Genomic DNA, 22,076 nt, shown 5'->3' on the forward strand with positions numbered 1-22,076 from the left:
AAAAAGTTCTTGTGATTTGTCTTAAAGATTGACCTTTTTTCTTTGCTTAACTGAGCGTATTTTGCCATTTTCTGCTCCCTTACATTCAGGAATGACAAACTTGTGCCTATGCTACCTATATTTATAGTAATCATGGACCCTCACCTGTTAACAATAATTGGTGACAAAAGATTATAGGTAACATGCTAGTTAACTCAGAGAACATCTAACAAAGACACTTTTATACTTAGGCCAGTGTTCTAACACCGTGTTATACACATTTCAGACTTTTAACTGACTTGGGCTTCAGACTTAAATCCCCTTGCTTTGGGTGACCATTTCATTGAAATTGACAAGATTACATTTTCATTTAAAAATTACATTATGATTATCAGCTTATATAAGTACACGTATCATATAATGAAATATTAAGTGTTTATAGACAAGTTTATACAGTTAAAAGCATAGATAATCATGAAAAACCTGGTTTCAAGCAGGTGTACTCAAACTTACTGCTGACTACTGTGATTATATATATATATATATAATATATATATATATATATAGATATATATATATATATATATATATATATATTTAACATTTTGGTTCTAAATGTAAAACCAGAACATACATGCTGCTTTAATGGTTGTTTTAAAGTGTCTTAAACAGTTTCAAATAGTTTTAATGGAATGAAGACATATTTTAATTAATCAAAATGGGATTTTAACAAAACATCTTTAAAGTGTTTGTTAATAGGGCTCTATAGTGGTACGTGGTTTGGCAATTCTATAACTTAAAAAAACTGAGCTGAGTCGCATGTAAAGTTTCACGAATTTTGAACTGTATTTCTTCATAAAATAAATACCTGTATTTCTCGAGTGTATTTAAACGTTGGGCAAAGAGTTGAGGGAGAAATAAAGGCCGCATTTTTTGTTAGCATAAGGAAAAAAAAAAGTGCCTTTAAACTAAGTTGTATTCTATGTATGAACTTACATCGATGCAGTAATGCACGGGCTTGACTGTTTATGTGCTAGCTATGTTTTTTTTTAAAATGTATGGTCTGGCAAACACAACCTGTATGTTATTCACCTGCAGACAGAAACATGCAGGCTTTAGGACCCGACGTGCGCGATTTCTCTCCAGCTGCTGCAGTCTGAAACTGGCAATGTGGGAACATCGCGGGGAGAAACCCAAATCTCACCCCGGATTCATTCTACTTTAAAAGCGCATCGGAACCCCGAACCGGAAGTTTGCGCAGCTCGTAGATCCAGCCCTCTGTCCCCGTGTCAGTTCCAAATCCGGACCCGCTGGAGACCTTTTCTGATCTCGCTCGTGTGGAAGGTAAGACGGTGCTCTACGATTGCCATTGCTAATAACAAAAGAGAGGCGCTGCTGGCTAGGGGCATTTAAAGAGGCATTGCAGAAGAGAGAGCGGGTAACAACCAGTCTTAAAACTTAAAAAAAAAAAAAATTAAACTCGGCGAAACCCCCCCAGTCGTATTGTGTATTTAAACATTAGAGCGGCGATGTTTTTTCTTTTCTTTTGCTACCTGCATTTGTACGAGGTTTTGAAAACAAATAAATCACAAACATGTTGTGTTATTATTTTTTTTAAATGTGGCGTTTTAAAAGGATTTATTTATTTTTTATTCAACGCATGTGGCGCATTTGAGGAGCGAGAAGTTTTACAGAGAAGCTAGATTCTCGAAAGCGCAGTGTGTCTCTTTTTCTGAGTTGCACTGTCTCTCTGACGGTGTGGGTGGGTTGAAATCTGTACCACCACCCAGCACCCTGAAATATTTTGAAGCTATTATTCTACACAGCTCTCCAAGTTCCATAATGGGATATCTTGGTAAATAATAAAGTACGTTCGATTGTTGTAAAACGGGGCAGCGTAGTTATTGTTAGTTACTACAGTGGTCGTTCAGGTTGAAACAGCAGTTCACCTAATATTAATTTGTATACCTGACTCATATTTATGCATTTTAAAATGTGTATTTATATTCATTTTATAATGAGAACTACTGCAGTGAATTATCGTCTGTAAAAATGTCTGGCTGCGCTGTGCTGGGCATTCCACTCTCACATCATTCATACAGGCTACATGTTTGACAGTGAAAGGTCTGCTCGTTAATCTTATTGTAAATATTATTAAACAGGCGAATATGCATATAGTAACATAATAGTATTTCTTAACAAGTTGTGTGTAGGGAAGCGTCTTTAACGGTATGTTGCCATGTTTGCAAATGGGAACCCCAAAGACGCAGATATATATAACCCTTTCCGGGATAGGACGATTTTAAAAACATAGGCATGCTTGTATCTGTATTTATTTTGTTTCTTGATTTGTGTTATACTGTTTCAAGGACTGTTTAAAACCCTATGCCCCGCGCTCTGTACTCCTGAATTTGATCTATACCCCAGGACTAGACGAGTCTCGGGACTCAGTAACCCCCGCAGGGCGATTTTGAGCTCCAGGCAGCCGGGAGCTGTCGGGATCGCTAACCGGATTCTGAGAGCTCTTTGTCGGTCAGCGATCTCGAGGATAACCCGCTGCGCCACGATCTTTATTTAGACTGTGAAATAAGCAGAATACGATGCATTATTTTGTGGCAGCAGACAGGCGTGCGGTGCTATTCAGATATATTTTTTAAATATATATTATTATATATCTATATATATATATATATAGAAGTATATATTATATATAATAGAAATTATCTATATATGAGGCTGTTATATATTCTTTGTCTCGTTTTTTATTTATCTAATTCGATTTACGAAATACAGCCTTTTATAAATAGATTAAGCTAAATGCTTAATTGAGGCTGTTAATACTGTTTATCGTGTTCTGTTTTGCTTTTTAAATAGACAACCTCTTTTTCGACTACAAATGTTGGGCTATTGTATTTAAAACAAAAATAAAATAAAATAAAATAAAATAAACCTCTTTACACACACCTGTATTGACAGTAAAAACAACCCAGGTACTTCACGAAGCATTTGCCGTGTTCCCTGTAAAACCCCCTGTCTATGGATTTATTAAGGTTGTTTCCACAGGCTGGATTTTGCGTCACTGTTACACTAGCAGGCTATACTTCTAAGCCGAATGCAGAAATAGGTCATCGTTTTCACAATGTTTATTTTTCAATCTGCTTGCTTTTTTCTAAAAAGGTGGGCAAACCGAGGCATTGAGACGTATGCTACTTCTTCCGATCAAAAATGTAGAGCACTTTTTAAGTGAAAGAAAAGCCACAGACATTTCTGTCACTGGGAGATAAGAACACACACCGCCTCACTCTGTAGTAAACTTCCTTTCATTTTCATTAAACATTTAAGACATCACGATTTTTTTTTTTTTGGTGTACGCTGTCACATTATGATCTAAATCAACTCCAACAAAAATATCTTTTTCTGTCACAGTCTGCTTAAGAAATGTTTTCATAATGGATTTGGTGCTTAAGCTAGGTGTGAGGAATTGCAACGCTAATGTAATGGCCGCACTGCACCCGGGGAGAGCAGGCATTATCTGAGGCAAGAGCTGTGCCGCGGGCCCTCCAAACACCGACGCTTTGAGAATCCACCTGGCGAACCCTTGCATTGAATATTGAGGTTCTTACCGTATTCTAACCAGCAGGGCCTCTTAGCGAGTTAAGCTAAATTCGCACAACGCTGTCGCGCAGTGTGTGTGTGTGGGTGTCTGTATGAAGAGTTATGTCTGGGCTATGCCTGTGTTGCGTGCCTATGGTAATTAGGAACGTTAGTTATAAAACTAGGGGTCGAGGCAAAATTCGGCTTTTACACCACTCGAAAATACCAGAGGGCACAACCTTCCAAACGAGACGCCAGAAGGGGACAGGACAAACATGTGTCAGGCCAGTTGAAACCCTAGCAAAACATATTTCCCGTTTTGGATTGCGCGTTCTGGGCTAGCTTTCTGCGTGGGCACGTAAAGCAAAATGCTGTTTAGCTAGGTCTTCCATCAGTTGAGTCAAGCTTACTGTAACGACCATTATGTGAAAATGCATGCGTTTTCATTGCATGTGCAATAAACGACTAGCAATCAGTTGCTCTTTGAATTGTCATAAAGCCTTTATTACTATTTCAGTATAGGCTACTGTTGCATTGTTTTTGAATACTGGCACAAGTGCCTTTGAAAACGGAGACTGCAGATTTGATGCTGGGAGTCAGAACTCTGAAACAAGTCTTATTCAGTAGATCCAGGAACTTTCTTGACCCTTGACTTCGTGGCACTGGAGTGGGCATTTTTAATAATGAGCAGTTTACCAGTGCTTTCTTTAAATCAAAGACAAGGCAACAATAAGTCTGAATCTAAATGTATTTTTTTGGGAGTGGGGGGGGGGGGGGGGGGGGGGGGGGGGGCAGTTACAGCCTTGCAGTACATAGCCTCTTAATTCATCAGACTGAAAACAGCAAATAACCAGACAAATTTTAACCCCTCCATAAAACTGGCAAAAGGGTCCACTTGGGCAGTGAGTACATCATTAAATCTGAGTGTCGGATCCAGCCCCTGTATACATGGAAGTGGGTTTATGTGGATATTTCTCCAGGGTAAGTGTAGTATAATTAATTCACTGATGCAGCATGTGGGGCTGTGACTGCTGCACATGTCATTAAGGATGGCCAGGGAGATACAGCTGCACATGTGCTCTTCTTGTGACATTGATCCCCCCCTTCCTGCTGTTTGCAAAGCAGCCCTTCTGTCCGCTTGTCTCTCTTGTCAGTCTTCTGTCTATTCATGTGACTGCTGCATTAAAGGGATCAAGGTGCGCCCAAAACAGGGACGCACCTGTCACACCTGTATAAATACTTCCAGGCCCCTGAAGGTTTGTACTTGGGTCTGAAATTAGTGGTGCAGAAAAGCAGTAGGTGCATATGCACCAGCAGAGGTGGCTGTAGGTGGACACTTTGTAACTGTTGCCACAGAAACATGTTTAATTATTGAGCACCTTGGCTATTGGTACAAAAGAGATACACCGTTACAATATTACAATGTAAAATTAAATAATGCAAAATATACAGGTACCACAGAACAGAACATTTGCAAATGTTCTGATTTAAAATTGTGATCTGTATTGTGAGTTCTTTGCCTGATACAGTATTGAGTCAAGGGTCTATGTGTCCCTTTAAGATTGTGTTCGCAGTGGATTCAGTACAGTCTCAGCTCAGTTCCTTTGGTTTAAAGCAATGAATCAATTTGCTTGATTTGCAAATGTATTTAGTTTGTATGGGTGTGAAATATTTTCTTTCAGGACTGAGTTCATTTGTGTTCACACTGGGCTTTGCAAGTGAACTTGCTTTGTTTTTTATGATGAATGGTTTGGCTGTTTACACTGCCTGCAATGCATCTTGGTCTCTTTTTAAGATGGCAGTGATTGGGCGATTGTTTTTTTTTATCGCTATTGATCAATTAATGATAAGCACTAGAGGAAAGTACAGGAGCTGGATTCTCTTTGTCAAGTTCTGTCTGGCTTTTTGGCAGCCAAATTTCTAAACATATCCCCCTTCTTTCACTGTCCATGTTGTTCCATGTGACGTTTTTTGACCAAACTGCACAAAAATATCCTGGAAGCTTCACTTCCATTCATGGCGCTACAAAGGTCAATGCCCTGTGTGCAAACTAACTGAGTTTGCCTATTTTTCCCATTGAAGTGTAGCAAAAGCAGCAAACTTACTTTGCCAAACAGACTGGGACCACCTCTTCTTCCTCTTAGTTGCAATAAGCACTAGGAGTGAGATTGCATTAGTAGACTGTTAGGTGTCATTTTTGGAAAGTGGCATTTTGGAAAGTATATTGGTCTTTGGTATGTCCTTTTCAAATATTGCTCTTTAAAATCAGAGCCAGCCATGTCCTCTTAATTTGGATCGTGCAAACGGTTCTACCTATTATTAATGCACTCAGTCTTCTGCAGAGTTTTAATTGTGAATTGCTACAATCGTGGCACACATGAACAAGCATAACTTAGAGGGACATTTTTTTTAACAAAGTCTTTCTTATAATTATGCAAGGTTGTCTGCTTTATTGTGTGTTAGGTGTGCACTGTCTAGAATTCTGATATGCCATAGGGTTATGCTTTTTTTTATGGACAGTATATACAGGACATGAATTGCATGGCACTCCCATGGGCATTGCCAAGCAACTAGTTGTTCAGGTAGATTAGTGCAGTACTGTAGCTAAGGTGCATTTGACTTTATGTACAGCGGTTGGTCGACTGTTGTGTAGCAGCGCCATCACAGGATTTTTGTGTTGTTGTGGCCCATTGGGTTTGCCATTTCACTGTTTGCTTTTTCATGTGCGCTCTAGATAAATGCTTGTTGGTGTTGTTCTGGATTGCAAAGCAAAGCGCCAATAAGGAAATTCAGTACTGTCAGTCTACTGTTTTTAAATAACAGGTATGGTTTTGGGTGTGTTCTGCATTAATGTGATGTATCCATTAAATCCCTTAATAACAAGCAAATGTATAAAATAAAATGCTCTGACTAGAGCTGGTTCATATAGAGGGAGATCTTGATTAAAAGGGACTGACTGAGTGGGCTTTGTATTTATATGTAGATGGTAACAACGGGGTTAATAAATAGCGTTTTTTTTAACTGTATCTCAGTGTTGGGCAACTCTGACCTTTCCTTACCTAGTCTTTGTTCCAACCCAGTTTTTAATTGTTTAATTGAAACAATTAACCCTCTGTCCAGGCCAGGTCTAAAGTAGTTCATTTATTCATTATACCGTTTAACCCTGATGCAGAATCTCCCCGCCCTGGGAGTGTAGTTGCCTATGCCTGCCGTATATTATGTATAAAAGCTGGTAACAGATTGCTGGCTACAACAGCCTATGTTACTTGTGCATATTGGAGACTTACACTCTTTGCAGTGTCAAAGCAAGCTTGAACAATCCTGTCTTTTTACACAACCACTTGAAATGTGATGAAAAAACACCCTAGCAAGCATGCATTTCAGGTTGAACATGGGATTTGCACAGATTTGTGAGCAATATAGGTCAGTGAAAGACAATGTTGGGTTACACCATCATCTACCTAGTTGTCTCCATATCTATCTATCTATCTCTATTTCTCTCTCTCTCTCTCTCTCTCTCTCTCTCTCTCTCTCTCTCTCTCTCTCTCTCTCTCTCTCTCTCTCTCTCTCTCTCTCTCTCTCTCTCTCTCTATATATATATATATATACAGACCTCATGCCTTGTACATGTTCAGTGTCAGTCTAGTTTATAGACTGTAAACTGCTAGAAAATTACTTACCGGTAATTTAAAGTTGTATTACTGAGGGATTTCAAGGCTGGCTGTAATCACACATTAATCCCATGCCATAAAACTTTAAAATAAAGCAATTTAAAGGGTGTAGATAAAAAAAAAAAGCTAATTAAAGAGCATGACTAGCATTGTTGACCAAAGCATTGTTCTCTGGGATGACCCATCTGAAGGGCCTGTGTGATGACAGCTGACAAGCAAAGGAAGAACTGCAACAAAACAGTGCTCTTCTTACACAATAGCATTGGTTGCATCACTGCACACATGAGAACTGGGTTACTTGCTGCACTATTTTGCAATCTCATTCAAGCTACAAAATGCATGTTGTTAACCTTGCAATTATTGCTAAAGTCATGCTGCATTCTCATTGTTCCCATTTTGAAAACCATGCTGTCAATTTGTAGGATGTTGCTGGAAGTCATTCTGTTGTGACCATCTAAATTAGAACAGGAAAACAGACGTTGATCATAGCAGGTTTTAAATGGCATTCTTATTTGGGTGTATTTAGGGAATGGAGTCACGTGTTAATTATTTATCTTTAATATGCCCCCCCCCATCAGATACTAAAGTATAAAGATGCATATTTTCTTTTAACTGTAAGAGTTCTGTTGAGCATTACAGTATACTAAATAGGGAGCTGCTGTATACCGTTCACAAAATAATATGAAGGATCTTTTATTTCTCAGAGGATTTTGATTGTAGTTCTGCAGGAACGGTATTCTAATTGCGACGCTGTGTGTAATGTATTTGCTCTATATTTCTCGAATGGGTAATATACGTGTTCTTTTTCATTGACGCTTCGATTTCGTATTCCATTGGAACAGTTCCCTTTTCTCCGTGGGTCTCTAAAGACATGTCAATCTTACAGGTTAAAACGTCGTAAATGGCTTTAGTTTATGCGGTCAAAATATCAATATAATACAGTACTATAATGGAAATGTGTACACTGCACGGGTACATGTAATTTATAATTACGCAGTCATTTTAGCGTATGCGTATAAAAAATTTATAGTCACCAATTTTGGTCAAATTTATATATATATATATATATATATATATATAATATATTATATATATATATATATATATATATATATATATTAAAGAATTAAAAAATAGTTTCCATCAAACTCTGTTTAGGTAAAGTACATCAGGATTTACAGTTGATCAGAGTGAAATGTATCATAAGAAAAAAAGCCCAGAAGCATCGAGCAATAACTGCAGAAATCGGAGGCATTTTCCCCCTAACATTCTGCACATCTCTCTCTCGTACACGGTGCACGCCTTTGTCGCTACGCTGGGTTAGTTCAGCTCACATGACTTGGCCGGTAGCGGATGGTATTAAATATTCCATGCAGCGGCAACCGAATGTAGCTTTGGCTTTAAAAATATAGAAATAAACATTTTTGTTGTGCTTCGCTAGAATGGAAACATGTTGTTCCAGTTTTCCCATTAGTCGCATTATTTTTTTATTCGAAGTCAGGCATTTTGGTAATTTGATTGACACATTGTTTGCAAGACAATTAAATACCGGCAATGCCGTGCGAATACAGGGCGCTACAGTTATAGCTCGTCAAAGTATTACGTTATATGGTTAAGCCGGCAATACGGGACAAGAAAAGACGTGTGATGTACAGCTGCAAGAAAAACGCTGATTCTCTCACCGCATTTTTTTCTCCTAATTGCAAGTTTTATATTTTGTGAGAGTACACGTCTGCGTATATTCGGCTACACATTGTCTGTCGTTCGGTGATGGCATACACCAGTATAAGCGACTATTCAATGCATGGGTCGTGTCCTGTTTTAAATTCATCAAGGTTAAGAATTAAGACACTATTTCAAAGTAACCTTCAGCAGAGGGCATGGGAAAACTTGTATGGAGAATATAGGAAGAATAATGCGGTATAACCATTTTAATATGTTTATTATAAGGTTTTAATTTGACTCGACTTAGGTAAACGAAAACAAAAAACATAAAAGAAGCCTCATTATAGTCCTGTTTCATGTTTTCTTTGATTGCAACACTGTGACACGTTTTGCTTTGTGTCATACATATGTATATGTTTATTTTCTCTGAAATGGACGGTATTTAGGACTGCAATTAAAGCACGCATTCTGCATTGACAAACATGTCAGGACATTCTGTCACCCTTTTATTGTGCCGTAATGCTGAAGGTTGGTGTTGTTCCTTATCTACTTTAAACTCACTTTAATGTGTCTGCTTACGCTGCCGGTGAAACATTTTTAATCAATCCGTTGTTTTTGTATTTGTTATTTCACACAAACAAGCGCACGGGTATTTTTTTTCTCTGATCTCTGTTTTCACTTTGCTGCTTGAGCTTTTTCAGTTTAGCGCACCGTTGCGATCGCCTTTCCCCTTGAGCGGCTGTTTTCCTGCGGTGCATGCTGGGGCGCGTAGTCCCTACTCCTCCCTAATTCCACTTCTCACTAAAGGGGCGTGGGGACTGAAACACTACAAGTCCCAGACGCTTCTCTTTCCATCTGTCCCTCTCTCCCATCAGAGAAGAGATACGGCACGGAGTGCCTTGACGAAACCCCTTTGGACTTTCGGAACCGAAAAACGGACGATATTCGATAACTAAACCGAACCTCATCGAAGGGGTACGCAATTAACTCTCCATTTAATGTCATTTTGTGTAAAACCAAATCAGACCGGCGAAAATGTGTTTGTTGATGCATTTTTAAATAAATTGTTAAGCTACGAATTTAGTCAGCGCTAGCTAGACTCAAGTCGACGTGAATCTGTTCGATCCGGAGTATTTTTACCATCATATTAGAAACCCAGAGGACGAGGCTGTGGTTGTCAGGTTGTGCTGTTTTTCTGGATTTATATTAAATTAACATATTTCAAAATGTTTTCAAGCAATGCTCTAGCCAGTCCAGTCGGAGCCTGGATGACTTTGCTGCGCAGGGATCGGTTTAATTTAATTCGCTTGTGCGGTGTTATTTTGAATAGGCTACATTTGAGAGATGTAATGCCTTTATTAACAGGCTGTACGAAGTTGACTTTTGCATCGTGACTGGAACTCTTCCGCGTTATGCTCCATACTCCTGAATTCTCTGAAAAGGGACTTCTGCATGCACCAGTCGGGAGTATTTAAAATATTCAAAGAGGTAAACTTATGTTTATGTTTTTTTCTGAAACAAAGCGATTAGTTGATATAAGGGGGCTGTACTTGTCCCAGCTTCTGTTTTTATTTGAGACTCATAAATGTGTTCTGTGCCAGTGCTGTTGGGTTTGATGCTGTTAGTACAGACGGTGCAGTTATGAACGCTGTGTGAGGTTACAAAAACGGCTTTTGACAGGCACCAGAGCTGAAGTGTAAATGGCTTCACGGCTTTTGTTTCAAGTGTATGTGTTCACAGAAAGTCTTAAGATAAACAACAAACGAATCTGACCGGGACTCCAGTTCCTTTTAAAAACAGCCACAGACCGTAACGTACTTGTGCAGTTAATTTGTGTCTTAGTTTATTATTAAAAAAAACAAACAAAAACAAAACACATCATCATTTATTAGAAACTGGTTTAAAGTAATCAGGGAAAAGGAAGTAGGCTCGTAACCTCACTAAATATAAAACGCAGTTGTCACAGTGAGACACATTCAAATAAACAAAACAAAACTCACCGTCTGGGTTGGTTTTGGTAGGTTGTGGTAACTTCTCAGTTAGATTATTACTGTACCAAATGCGACTGAACTCTGCTGCTTGAAGATATTCATTTGAACGTTCTTTGTTTCATGAAATATTACTGTGATCAACCGAGTATTTAAATGGGCGTGCAGCTTGGTTAGTTGTTGGTTGAAAATGATTATCTACTCATGCGCTTAATCATCCAGTTGATTATACCGAGACATCGCTTTCCTGATACATGCTGGTGTTTACTCCTAACTGAAGACTGTTTCTGAGTATCTGCTGTTTATAGTTCCACCTGCTTCACACCAGTGGCTCATATTTCGCAGTTCTGACTAGGAATACTGCTGAATTCCAACGTCGTCAGCTTTTAAGCATCCTGGTTCAAAATGCGTTTCCCGGTGCAGGGCTTGTTTGGGGACAATGCAGTTTTCAAATCGGAGACTTTGCTTGCTTTGTTTTTGATATGCACACAATCTGTAGTCTTTGTTTGTAGCACACATTCAATGTCATTGACATCAGCTGAGAGTGATGTCATGGGCACAGTGAAATGTTAGCATATGTTGGGATAATATATATTACTAATAATATCTAATATTCATTAAATAAAACCCATTACCTGTCATTTCACAAGCTCTTAACATTTTCCTTACCTCACAATCTGTCAAACAGAGCCTCTTCATTGCCCGTGACAGTGTTTAAATGTAAACTTGAGTGTGAATGTAATGCTGAGACCCATGTGCTCTGTGTTTCAGACTGCGCGGTGCTCAGAATGTAATGCGGAGGGCTCCATGTGCTCTGTGTTTCAGACTGCACAGTGCTCAGAATGTAATGCTGAGACCCATGTGCTCTGTGTTTCAGACTGCACAGTGCTCAGAATGTAATGCTGAGACCCATGTGCTCTGTGTTTCAGACTGCACAGTGCTCAGAATGTAATGCTGAGACCCATGTGCTCTGTGTTTCAGACTGCACAGTGCTCAGAATGTAATGCTGAGACCCATGTGCTCTGTGTTTCAGACTGCACAGTGCTCAGAATGTAATGCTGAGACCCATGTGCTCTGTGTTTCAGACTGCACAGTGCTCAGAATGTAATGCTGAGACCCATGTGCTCTGTGTTTCAGACTGCACAGTGCTCAGAATGTAATGCTGAGACCCATGTGCTCTGTGTTTCAGACTGCACGGTGCTCAGAATGTAATGCTGAGACCCATGTGCTCTGTGTTTCAGACTGCACAGTGCTCAGAATGTAATGCTGAGACCCATGTGCTCTGTGTTTCAGACTGCACAGTGCTCAGAATGTAATGCTGAGACCCATGTGCTCTGTGTTTCAGACTGCACGGTGCTCAGAATGTAATGCTGAGACCCATGTGCTCTGTGTTTCAGACTGCACAGTGCTCAGAATGTAATGCTGAGACCCATGTGCTCTGTGTTTCAGACTGCACAGTGCTCAGAATGTAATGCTGAGACCCATGTGCTCTGTGTTTCAGACTGCACAGTGCTCAGAATGTAATGCTGAGACCCATGTGCTCTGTGTTTCAGACTGCACAGTGCTCAGAATGTAATGCTGAGACCCATGTGCTCTGTGTTTCAGACTGCGTGGTGCTCAGAATGTAATGCTGAGACCCATGTGCTCTGTGTTTCAGACTGCACAGTGCTCAGAATGTAATGCTGAGACCCATGTGCTCTGTGTTTCAGACTGCACGGTGCTCAGAATGTAATGCTGAGACCCATGTGCTCTGTGTTTCAGACTGCACAGTGCTCAGAATGTAATGCTGAGACCCATGTGCTCTGTGTTTCAGACTGCACAGTGCTCAGAATGTAATGCTGAGACCCATGTGCTCTGTGTTTCAGACTGCACAGTGCTCAGAATGTAATGCTGAGGGCTCCATGTGCTCTGTGTTTCAGACTGCACGGTGCTCAGAATGTAATGCTGAGACCCATGTGCTCTGTGTTTCAGACTGCACGGTGCTCAGAATGTAATGCTGAGACCCATGTGCTCTGTGACTGCACAGTGCTATGTAATGCTGAGACCCATGTGCTCTGTGTTTCAGACTGCACGGTGCTCAGAATGTAATGCTGAGGGCTCCATGTGCTCTGTGTTTCAGACTGCACGGTGCTCAGAATGTAATGCTGAGACCCATGTGCTCTGTGTTTCAGACTGCACGGTGCTCAGAATGTAATGCTGAGACCCATGTGCTCTGTGTTTCAGACTGCACAGTGCTCAGAATGTAATGCTGAGACCCATGTGCTCTGTGTTTCAGACTGCACGGTGCTCAGAATGTAATGCTGAGACCCATGTGCTCTGTGTTTCAGACTGCACGGTGCTCAGAATGTAATGCTGAGACCCATGTGCTCTGTGTTTCAGACTGCACAGCGCTCAGAATGTAATGCTGAGACCCATGTGCTCTGTGTTTCAGACTGCACGGTGCTCAGAATGTAATGCTGAGACCCATGTGCTCTGTGTTTCAGACTGCACGGTGCTCAGAATGTAATGCTGAGACCCATGTGCTCTGTGTTTCAGACTGCACAGTGCTCAGAATGTAATGCTGAGACCCATGTGCTCTGTGTTTCAGACTGCACAGTGCTCAGAATGTAATGCTGAGACCCATGTGCTCTGTGTTTCAGACTGCACAGTGCTCAGAATGTAATGCTGAGACCCATGTGCTCTGTGTTTCAGACTGCACAGTGCTCAGAATGTAATGCTGAGACCCATGTGCTCTGTGTTTCAGACTGCACGGTGCTCAGAATGTAATGCTGAGACCCATGTGCTCTGTGTTTCAGACTGCACGGTGCTCAGAATGTGCTCTGTGTTTCAGACTGCACGGTGCTCAGAATGTAATGCTGAGACCCATGTGCTCTGTGTTTCAGACTGCACAGTGCTCAGAATGTAATGCTGAGACCCATGTGCTCTGTGTTTCAGACTGCACAGTGCTCAGAATGTAATGCTGAGACCCATGTGCTCTGTGTTTCAGACTGCACGGTGCTCAGAATGTAATGCTGAGACCCATGTGCTCTGTGTTTCAGACTGCACGGTGCTCAGAATGTAATGCTGAGACCCATGTGCTCTGTGTTTCAGACTGCACGGTGCTCAGAATGTAATGCTGAGACCCATGTGCTCTGTGTTTCAGACTGCACGGTGCTCAGAATGTAATGCTGAGACCCATGTGCTCTGTGTTTCAGACTGCACGGTGCTCAGAATGTAATGCTGAGGGCTCCATGTGCTCTGTGTTTCAGACTGCACGGTGCTCAGAATGTAATGCTGAGACCCATGTGCTCTGTGTTTCAGACTGCACGGTGCTCAGAATGTAATGCTGAGACCCATGTGCTCTGTGTTTCAGACTGCGTGGTGCTCAGAATGTAATGCTGAGGGCCCATGTGCTCTGTGTTTCAGACTGCACGGTGCTCAGAATGTAATGCTGAGACCCATGTGCTCTGTGTTTCAGACTGCACGGTGCTCAGAATGTAATGCTGAGGGCTCCATGTGCTCTGTGTTTCAGACTGCACGGTGCTCAGAATGTAATGCTGAGGGCTCCATGTGCTCTGTGTTTCAGACTGCACGGTGCTCAGAATGTAATGCTGAGACCCATGTGCTCTGTGTTTTTCAGACTGCACGGTGCTCAGAATGTAATGCTGAGACCCATGTGCTCTGTGTTTCAGACTGCACGGTGCTCAGAATGTAATGCTGAATGCTCAGAGACTCCATGTGCTCTGTGTTTCAGACTGCACGGTGCTCAGAATGTAATGCTGAGGGCTCCATGTGCTCTGTGTTTCAGACTGCACGGTGCTCAGAATGTAATGCTGAGGGCTCCATGTGCTCTGTGTTTCAGACTGCACGGTGCTCAGAATGTAATGCTGAGACCCATGTGCTCTGTGTTTCAGACTGCACGGTGCTCAGAATGTAATGCTGAGGGCTCCATGTGCTCTGTGTTTCAGACTGCACAGTGCTCAGAATGTAATGCTGAGGGCTCCATGTGCTCTGTGTTTCAGACTGCACAGTGCTCAGAATGTAATGCTGAGGGCTCCCTGTGCTCTGTGTTTCAGACTGCACGGTGCTCAGCCTGTCTGCCATGGTCTCGGCTCCTCCACTCTGCAGCAGTGTGCACGACTGGGTCAGCAACGATCACATCCGGATGTGTGGGATCAACGAGGAAAGGTGAGGTTAGGAGCCTGTTGGGGGGGGGTGGGGGGGGTCATCCAGTGTAGATTTAGAGGTCTGGGACCAAGCCCCCTAAGTGCATACAGAAAATCAGAACACTCTTGAAACATTCACTCATAAAAGTTCTTCAGACTGTCCCAAATGAGCTACCGTGTGCACAGGATGTGGGTGCATTTTGGTGTCCTACACAGTGTGCTGTAATAGAACTAGAAGAAACTTTATTGAGAAACATGTCTTGAGAAAGACAGGTAGGCAAAACATTTATCTTAGAATTTGTTAAGCTTCTTTCAGTATTTCTGTCATTTTGTTTGTTTTTTTATATTAATTGATTACTCTGTCCTGTATTTATATCTAGCTAATTGCTAAAGAATAGTTTTATTAAAAAAGTTTTAGGAAGAAATATCCTAAGTGGGAGATCATAGTGAGTTAGGTCTAGGGTTGAAATCCCAGTACACTCAAAACAAGGTAAAATGGTGTGTGAGAGGGCTTCAATATTTCTATGTCCATTATGAATTTAGCATATTTCCCCTTTCCCCTTCCCTCTCCTTTTTCACATTTGAGCCAGTGGCAATGCTAGGTGCAGTGTGACAAGGGTCCCTAAGCAAAGCCAGTTTCTGTGCAATTAGTTTCCTGCAAAACAAGGCACCTCAGCCCTGATCCACACCAACACTCAAAAGCTGCTAGTTGCTCATCTCGGGGAGGAATCCGCAGGATTCTCATCCGCTAACAAGATCAGAATAGAAACTGATTAGGTTTTCCTGAATCATTTGAAATAGAAAGCGCAGCAGTGGCCCAGGGGGTGCTGAAAGTAGACATCAACACTTTAAACATTTGAAAAGAGGTGGCAGTATACAGGCTGCAGATGACGTCTACAATTTGCAAGAATAAGTTTGTAACAATGGTTAAAACGCACACTTGGTGTTGCACTTACAGTGTGAGCTCAAATGTTTAGGGGAATAGCAAATTCAGTTTCTTCCATTTTTTTCCCACTTTTTTTTTTATCAATTTATTAATAATTAAACATGGCATTTGAACATAAATATAATGTTGATAGTTAAAATAAGTATATTAATAAATATTACTGCATTTTTATTTTATTTTATTTTTTGTATTAAAGCCAAGATTTACCTCTTGTTGCTGTAATAGCAAAGTAAAGCAACTGAAGACACTTCCATGTCAGAATGTTTATAAACATAATTTGGCTCATTGCTGGCTTTAAAGTAAGCAGGGAAACGTACTTATATTAAAACAGTTCAAGAAACAAATGTCCCGCACTGTTGTGAGAATCGGATATACAGTCTTCCACCGACACTGTAGTTCAGCCTACAGATAAAGGGGTTTTGAAAAGACCTGTTTAGCTTATTGCTAGCATTACAATAACAATATGAGACAGTTTTAACAGCCCAGCAATGTCATGTGAGAGTAACCCTGGCATTACAATAACAAGGAGAAAATATGAGGCACTTTGATAAAAAAGGCGTGTTGCTCCACAGGTTCACTGCTGTGTGTCTCCTGATTGTAATTTAAAAAACGCCCCTTTTAATGTAAATGCAGAATTAATCCTCCCGATTGTTTCTAATTCTGCCTTTATGAAACAGTGTGTAGTGTAGTGACCACATCCTTTAAACAGTAAAGCGATCCATTTCCTTTAAGGAATGTATAGCTAGAAAGATAGCTTTGAGCTCCTTTCTTCATGGTCCGGTAATATCATTTAATTAAAAAAAAAAACAGTCATGGTTTAACATTGCTAATTATAGCTTTATTAAATGCAGGTAGAGTGGGAATAAATAAACTAAGCAATAGTGAAATACACAATTAATTTAGCTCATTTACTTCAGGAAAGCCCAACCTTCAGCACCTTGAATCTAAGTTTTTCAGCATAGAAGAATGCAGTGCTTTGCCATTTTTTGTTGCCTCTTTTTTGCTTTCTTCTTCTCTCCATGTTTACAACCGGCACTATGATCTTTGAATGGTATTGACTCGTACATGAGCAATCAAATGACATCAGAATGGTCACATGATGAATTAACTAAATTTGCAAGGAGAAAAAGACAGCACTGCAAAATTCCATTCCCAAAATGCTTAATTCCACGATTCCACAATCATGGAAAATCAGTAGCCCTGTATAATGTGTTGTCTTTAATCAGCAGGAGAGCGTCCTTCACAGAAGAGGATTCAACTAACACAGCCTCACAGCGAACAGTTGTGAAGGAATGTTGTGTTACCAGCACTCTTACGCAGGTAACGCACAGGAAACTGGACTCTCCTTTTGGAGCTTTTTAAACTGTATGTTCCAAAGGTAGACTATGCTTATCATACCTAATATGCTTTTGCAAACAGCATGGCACAATTACAAACTAATGATACTGTACTAGCAAAGTGTCCACTGGCATTTCAGCTTATACAACAAAAAGGGTCAGGGAAAAATACTTCCTTCTCTTAAAATATTCCAGTGGTTAAGTTAAAATGGTATAAGTATTTTAGTTTTGAAAAACCGAGGACACCCTGACTGACCTGACCCCCCCCCCTCGGCGCTTGGCCAATTATGTGCCACCCCCTGGGAACTCCCGTCCATGGTTGGCAATGGAATAGCCTGGACTTGAACTGGCATCATACAGGCTATAGGGCGCATCCTGCACTCCACGCGGAGCTCCTTTACCGGATGCGCCACTCAGGAGCTCCGCCTTTAGCATATTTCAATTTTCTATTAAATTCAAAAGCTGATTTAGGACAAGATTTATTGGTGGTGTAATAGGAATACAAGCATCTGAATAAGTATTTTCTGTCTCTCTCTCTCTTCTAGGATGACTCCACTCGGATGAACAATGGTGATGGAAGCACTGTTAATAAAGAAGTCAGTGCTTCTACAGAGGTTCCGGAGAGCATCACTGGGGACCCACCACCAGACACCCCATCCTCAGAGCTCACACAGGAGAAGCAGGCCACACCCTCAGATCCATCGAGCCAACAGCTGGAGCCGGAGAGCTCTCGGGACTCCAGAAGTCCAGATGTAATTCACAAGGGCAGCAGGTTAACAACGTTTCCTGAAGCCCGCCCTGTCCAGCTACAGAACTGCACCTCATCAACTTATCGCTCCCCTGTCAACAGAGCACTTTACCAGAAAGCTGAAGCTCCCACACCAAGCTTGGATGGAGTTGCATCCTTTCCAGGGCAGCCCTGGCCCGGTCGGAATGTGGACTGTCCGGCTTTGTCTCTGAACCCTAGCTTGAGTGCAGCCAACCCTGCAAAGAGAATGAATCTACCAGCAGCCCAAGCCCAGCCATTGGTGAATCTTCCACCAGCATTTCAGTGCCCTTCCATTTTTAACCAAGGCCAACCTCTGGCCTTTCTGCCATCTACAAACTATGTACCCCCTCTGTGTAAGGTAACACTGCCTGCCACTTTGAGCCCCATAGCAGCGTTAAGAGAAGCAACAGCATCCCAGTTCATTTTAGACCGACAGCACCACAGCTCAAGTCCCAGCATGACGACGCAGCTGCGTTCCTATCCTTACCATTTCTCTGTGAGCAGAACCCTCTCTGTCAATCCCAAATCCCCTTCCAGTAATGACAAGCCTCTGTGTAGCTGCTCTCCCTCCAGCTCTGCATCTAGCAGCAAGCATTCCAAACCTGGCACAGAGTTCTACTCCCCTCCTGTTTCTGTGGCATCATCTGTAACTCTTTCTTTGAAGCAGCCCATGTTGGCTTCTGCTCCCCCGCCTCTTCCTCTGTCTCCTAATTCTCCGGTCTGCTACCGCCCTACCAGCACCCACGCTTTGACCAGCCTGCCGGCTTACACCAGCCTGCCGAGCCATGTAGAACACAGGTCCCTACAACACTGTGTTGATAAGCCCTCCCTGGCCTATACTCAGTTGAAATCTCCACCCCGTCTTGAGGAACAGACAGTTGTTCCTCCACCTGAAGTCACGGACCTGCCTCTTGACTTGTCTGCCAAGTCCAAGCGTTCGAAGACCCCAAAAGACCTTCAGAAGACCCCGCCAATGCCAGTGCTGACCCCAGCAGAGGGGGGCAGGAGCAATTCCGCAATTGTGAAACGATTACCTCAAAGCCACACCGCCAGTTTGGGTGTAACACCTCCTTTTGTGGTCTTTCCGGACTTCTTAAGAAACGGTGGTGCTCTTCCAAAGACGTCTGGTGACCGTCTGGCTTCCCAGACACTGGAAGCCTCTGGATCCTGGGCTAAGAACCCTCTACAGAGCTCCATCGGTACTGTACCAGGAACTTATGTAGGGGTGGCTAACCCAGTCCTGGCTTCCACCTTGCGGGGCAAAGACGGCAAAAGTGCTTTTGTGGATGATCTCCTTAGCATCGCAAAACAAGAAACCATCTCCATCGTCGACCAAGGAGAGAAGATGACCTTGGCATGCGGGGGAAGGAAGACCTCCCATGTGACCAAAGATGCCCCCCAAAGGTTGGTCTCCAGGAGCCCCAACAGCAATGTTTTTCCAGCAGGCAACGGGCCGAGTCCATCCAACGATGCATCTCCGATAGCCTTATCGGTTCCCACTGCTTTATACCCTCATTACAAACTAACTAACGACAAATCTCTGGGCTCAATGCCAGCCCCTGAAGACAGACCTGTGCTCCAGCAGCCAGCACTGCTGCCTAGCGCTTGCATCTCCTCGGCACAGACAAACCCCATCCCTGGAAGTCTTAAGGACAGGGTGGCCAGCAGCAGTGAAAACATCCTTTTGCAAAGCACTCCTCGTCTCACTGCTCCCTTACATTCCCACCAAGGAGCGGAAGAGAAGGGGAAGAAAGTCAGGACCCCCTTGTCTAACCTGGAGTCCATAGTTAAAAGGAAATCAATGGAGATGACAGTGGCTGCTTGTGGGGATGATTGCAAGCAGATGACTTCAGACTCCAAAAAACCTGCAGCCTCCAGCACTGAAAACCAGACCAGATCTAGAGAAGCAAGCATAGCGCATTTGGATCCCAAAGCAGAGAAAGGAGATCCTAAATGTGATGAGAGACTGACCGAACTCAAACGAGATAAAGGACATACTTCAAATAGTACCCCAGGACATCTGTTCAGGGAAGGTAAAGTTGACCCCAAACTTGTGGACGAGGGCTTAGCTGTCTGTAGATCGAGTGACCTGACTCCGGACAGCTGTAGCAAGAAGGAGACTGCTGTTGGCGAATCTCAAAGCCTCCAAGAGCTTGAAGAGTTGGGGGTGAGAGAGGAGGATCAGAAGTCGAAGGGTCTGTCTCCCAGCATGAAGCTGGAAGGGATTGCTTTATCCATCTTGAAGGAGCAGTGCGCTGCTGCTGCCGAAGAGGAGAAGAAAAATGAAACCAAAGAGCCCAGGAAGCCAGCGAAGGTAAAGGGAACAGTTGGCAAAAAGAAAGGACCCGCATTGAAAAAGCAGGCAGAACATCCACCCGCCTTGGAGAAGAAGAAAAGAAAGTGCATCCAAAAAAAAGAGGAGGCAAGCGATACCATTGAAAAGGATCCTCCTGTAAAGAAGGTACCGTTCTGGTATTGATTATTGCAATACATTGAAGCCTTTTGCCTTTGCACTTCTCATTAGATATGCACTACAGTAATCAGGACTTTGGGGTGGGGTTAAATGAGTTAGGCTACAGATGCATGTAATAGAAGATACAGTGGAAAGGCATTTATTTCTTATTTTGTTCATAGACCTGTGTGTGTTTCGAGATTACATGCACAAGGTGACAGTAGTGCTCCCCTTGAATAACAGTTTGAACAATTCCAGGTTACTGTAGCCTAATGTAGGCTCACCTGAGCTGTCTATTTTTTCCATTATTAAGATCAGGCATGACTAATTTTGTAGTAAAACCAGGAATGGCTCAAACTGCTATGCAAAGAGAGTCTAGTTTCCATCCCTACAGTCATACCAAAATAAGTGTGTGAATTGAGTACTGATGGCCTGTATGAAGTACAGAGGAATTTCTACTGGGAAATATGTTTCAGAGTTGCATTGCAGACTGCTCTTTCCTGCACGTGTGGCAGTTCAGTCCAGGTCCTGTGCTGTTGATGGCTCACCCGTTTCTGTGGCGGGTGCTGTTTGTGCTTGCAGCGAAGGAAGAGGAGGGCGTCTGCTTTGGAGGAGAGTGTGGGGGAAGCACAAACTGAAGAAGTGAAGAGGAAAAGGAGGAGACGGGGGAGAATGCCAAAGCTGGGATCTACATCACTGAAGGACACAGGTAGGGCACAGGTCTGAAGCAGCAGGTAGAATTCAGGTAGAATCTGCTGGTTCTCATATAAAACAACTGTTGGCTTCACAATGTGGACCGTGCTTGCTGTGTGTATCCACGCTTTGACTGTTCTTGTTTCCTGAAAGTCTGAGTTGCCGGTCGAGTGATGAGTTTACAGGCAATGCTTCAGTAAGGAGGAATAACGATGAGTCTAGTGTAGTGGTAAACTGTTCAAGGATGCTGATAAATGCTTTCAGTCTCCCCTGCCGTTCCCCAGCTGTGTGTTTCAATTATATATGTATTTTTGTACGTGGGATAGATTTCTCGACAGAGAATGAATATAATACACACTTAACTATTTAACCTTTGCTTTTAAAATACGTTTATATTCAAGTTCACTTGTTTCCATAATTCTCATGTTGCAGCTGAATTAGTATATATTCTATAATCATATATATTTCACGGCAGTAGCGTTTTATGCAGCGACAGCTCATTTGCAATTTGTCAGTTTTATATATTTGCTGCTTTGTGTATGTTTTAAATATTGCATTTTGCTGCGAGAAGTTCAGTTGCGTGTTATTGGGCTGTACAGATGTGGGCATGCAAGTGTTAATATTACTATAGGTTCCCACATAATGACAGTAAATAATACCTCAAGGTATCTATTAATGCTGTTATTGCAGAGAAGCATCCCCACTGGTTTCCTTCCCTGAAGTTTCTTTCAGGTTTGCTGGCTCTCGTATTAGAAAGTGGATTACACCTTAGCAGCCTATTGTGCTGGATTTTAGCAACACATAATGAAAGACAGCTTCTCCTTTCAGCCCGATCAT

The 22,076-nt window shown here is 42.2% G+C and overlaps 1 protein-coding gene across 5 annotated transcripts in view; it reads left to right on the forward strand.

Annotated features, from left to right (window-relative positions):
* Window positions 1–1,135: 1,135 nt before the first annotated feature.
* The window catches only part of bcorl1 (BCL6 corepressor-like 1), a 28,741-nt gene continuing 7,800 nt past the window's right edge, over window positions 1,136–22,076 (forward strand). For 2 of the 5 annotated variants that reach the window (XM_041255891.1, XM_041255895.1), the window contains exons 1-5: window positions 9,785–9,884; window positions 14,953–15,064; window positions 17,215–17,308; window positions 17,871–20,555; window positions 21,129–21,255. In XM_041255891.1, coding sequence (XP_041111825.1) covers window positions 14,979–15,064; window positions 17,215–17,308; window positions 17,871–20,555; window positions 21,129–21,255 — 2,992 coding nt within the window. In that variant the 5' untranslated portion in view covers window positions 9,785–9,884; window positions 14,953–14,978. Of the gene's footprint in view, window positions 1,324–9,784; window positions 9,885–10,274; window positions 10,398–14,952; window positions 15,065–17,214; window positions 17,309–17,870; window positions 20,556–21,128; window positions 21,256–22,076 lie in introns of those variants that run through there. The other 3 variants (XM_041255893.1, XM_041255892.1, XM_041255894.1) reach the window with 3 other exon arrangements.

The sequence above is a fragment of the Polyodon spathula genome, chromosome 7, assembly GCF_017654505.1.
Source record: "Polyodon spathula isolate WHYD16114869_AA chromosome 7, ASM1765450v1, whole genome shotgun sequence".
NCBI classification, from domain to species: domain Eukaryota; kingdom Metazoa; phylum Chordata; class Actinopteri; order Acipenseriformes; family Polyodontidae; genus Polyodon; species Polyodon spathula.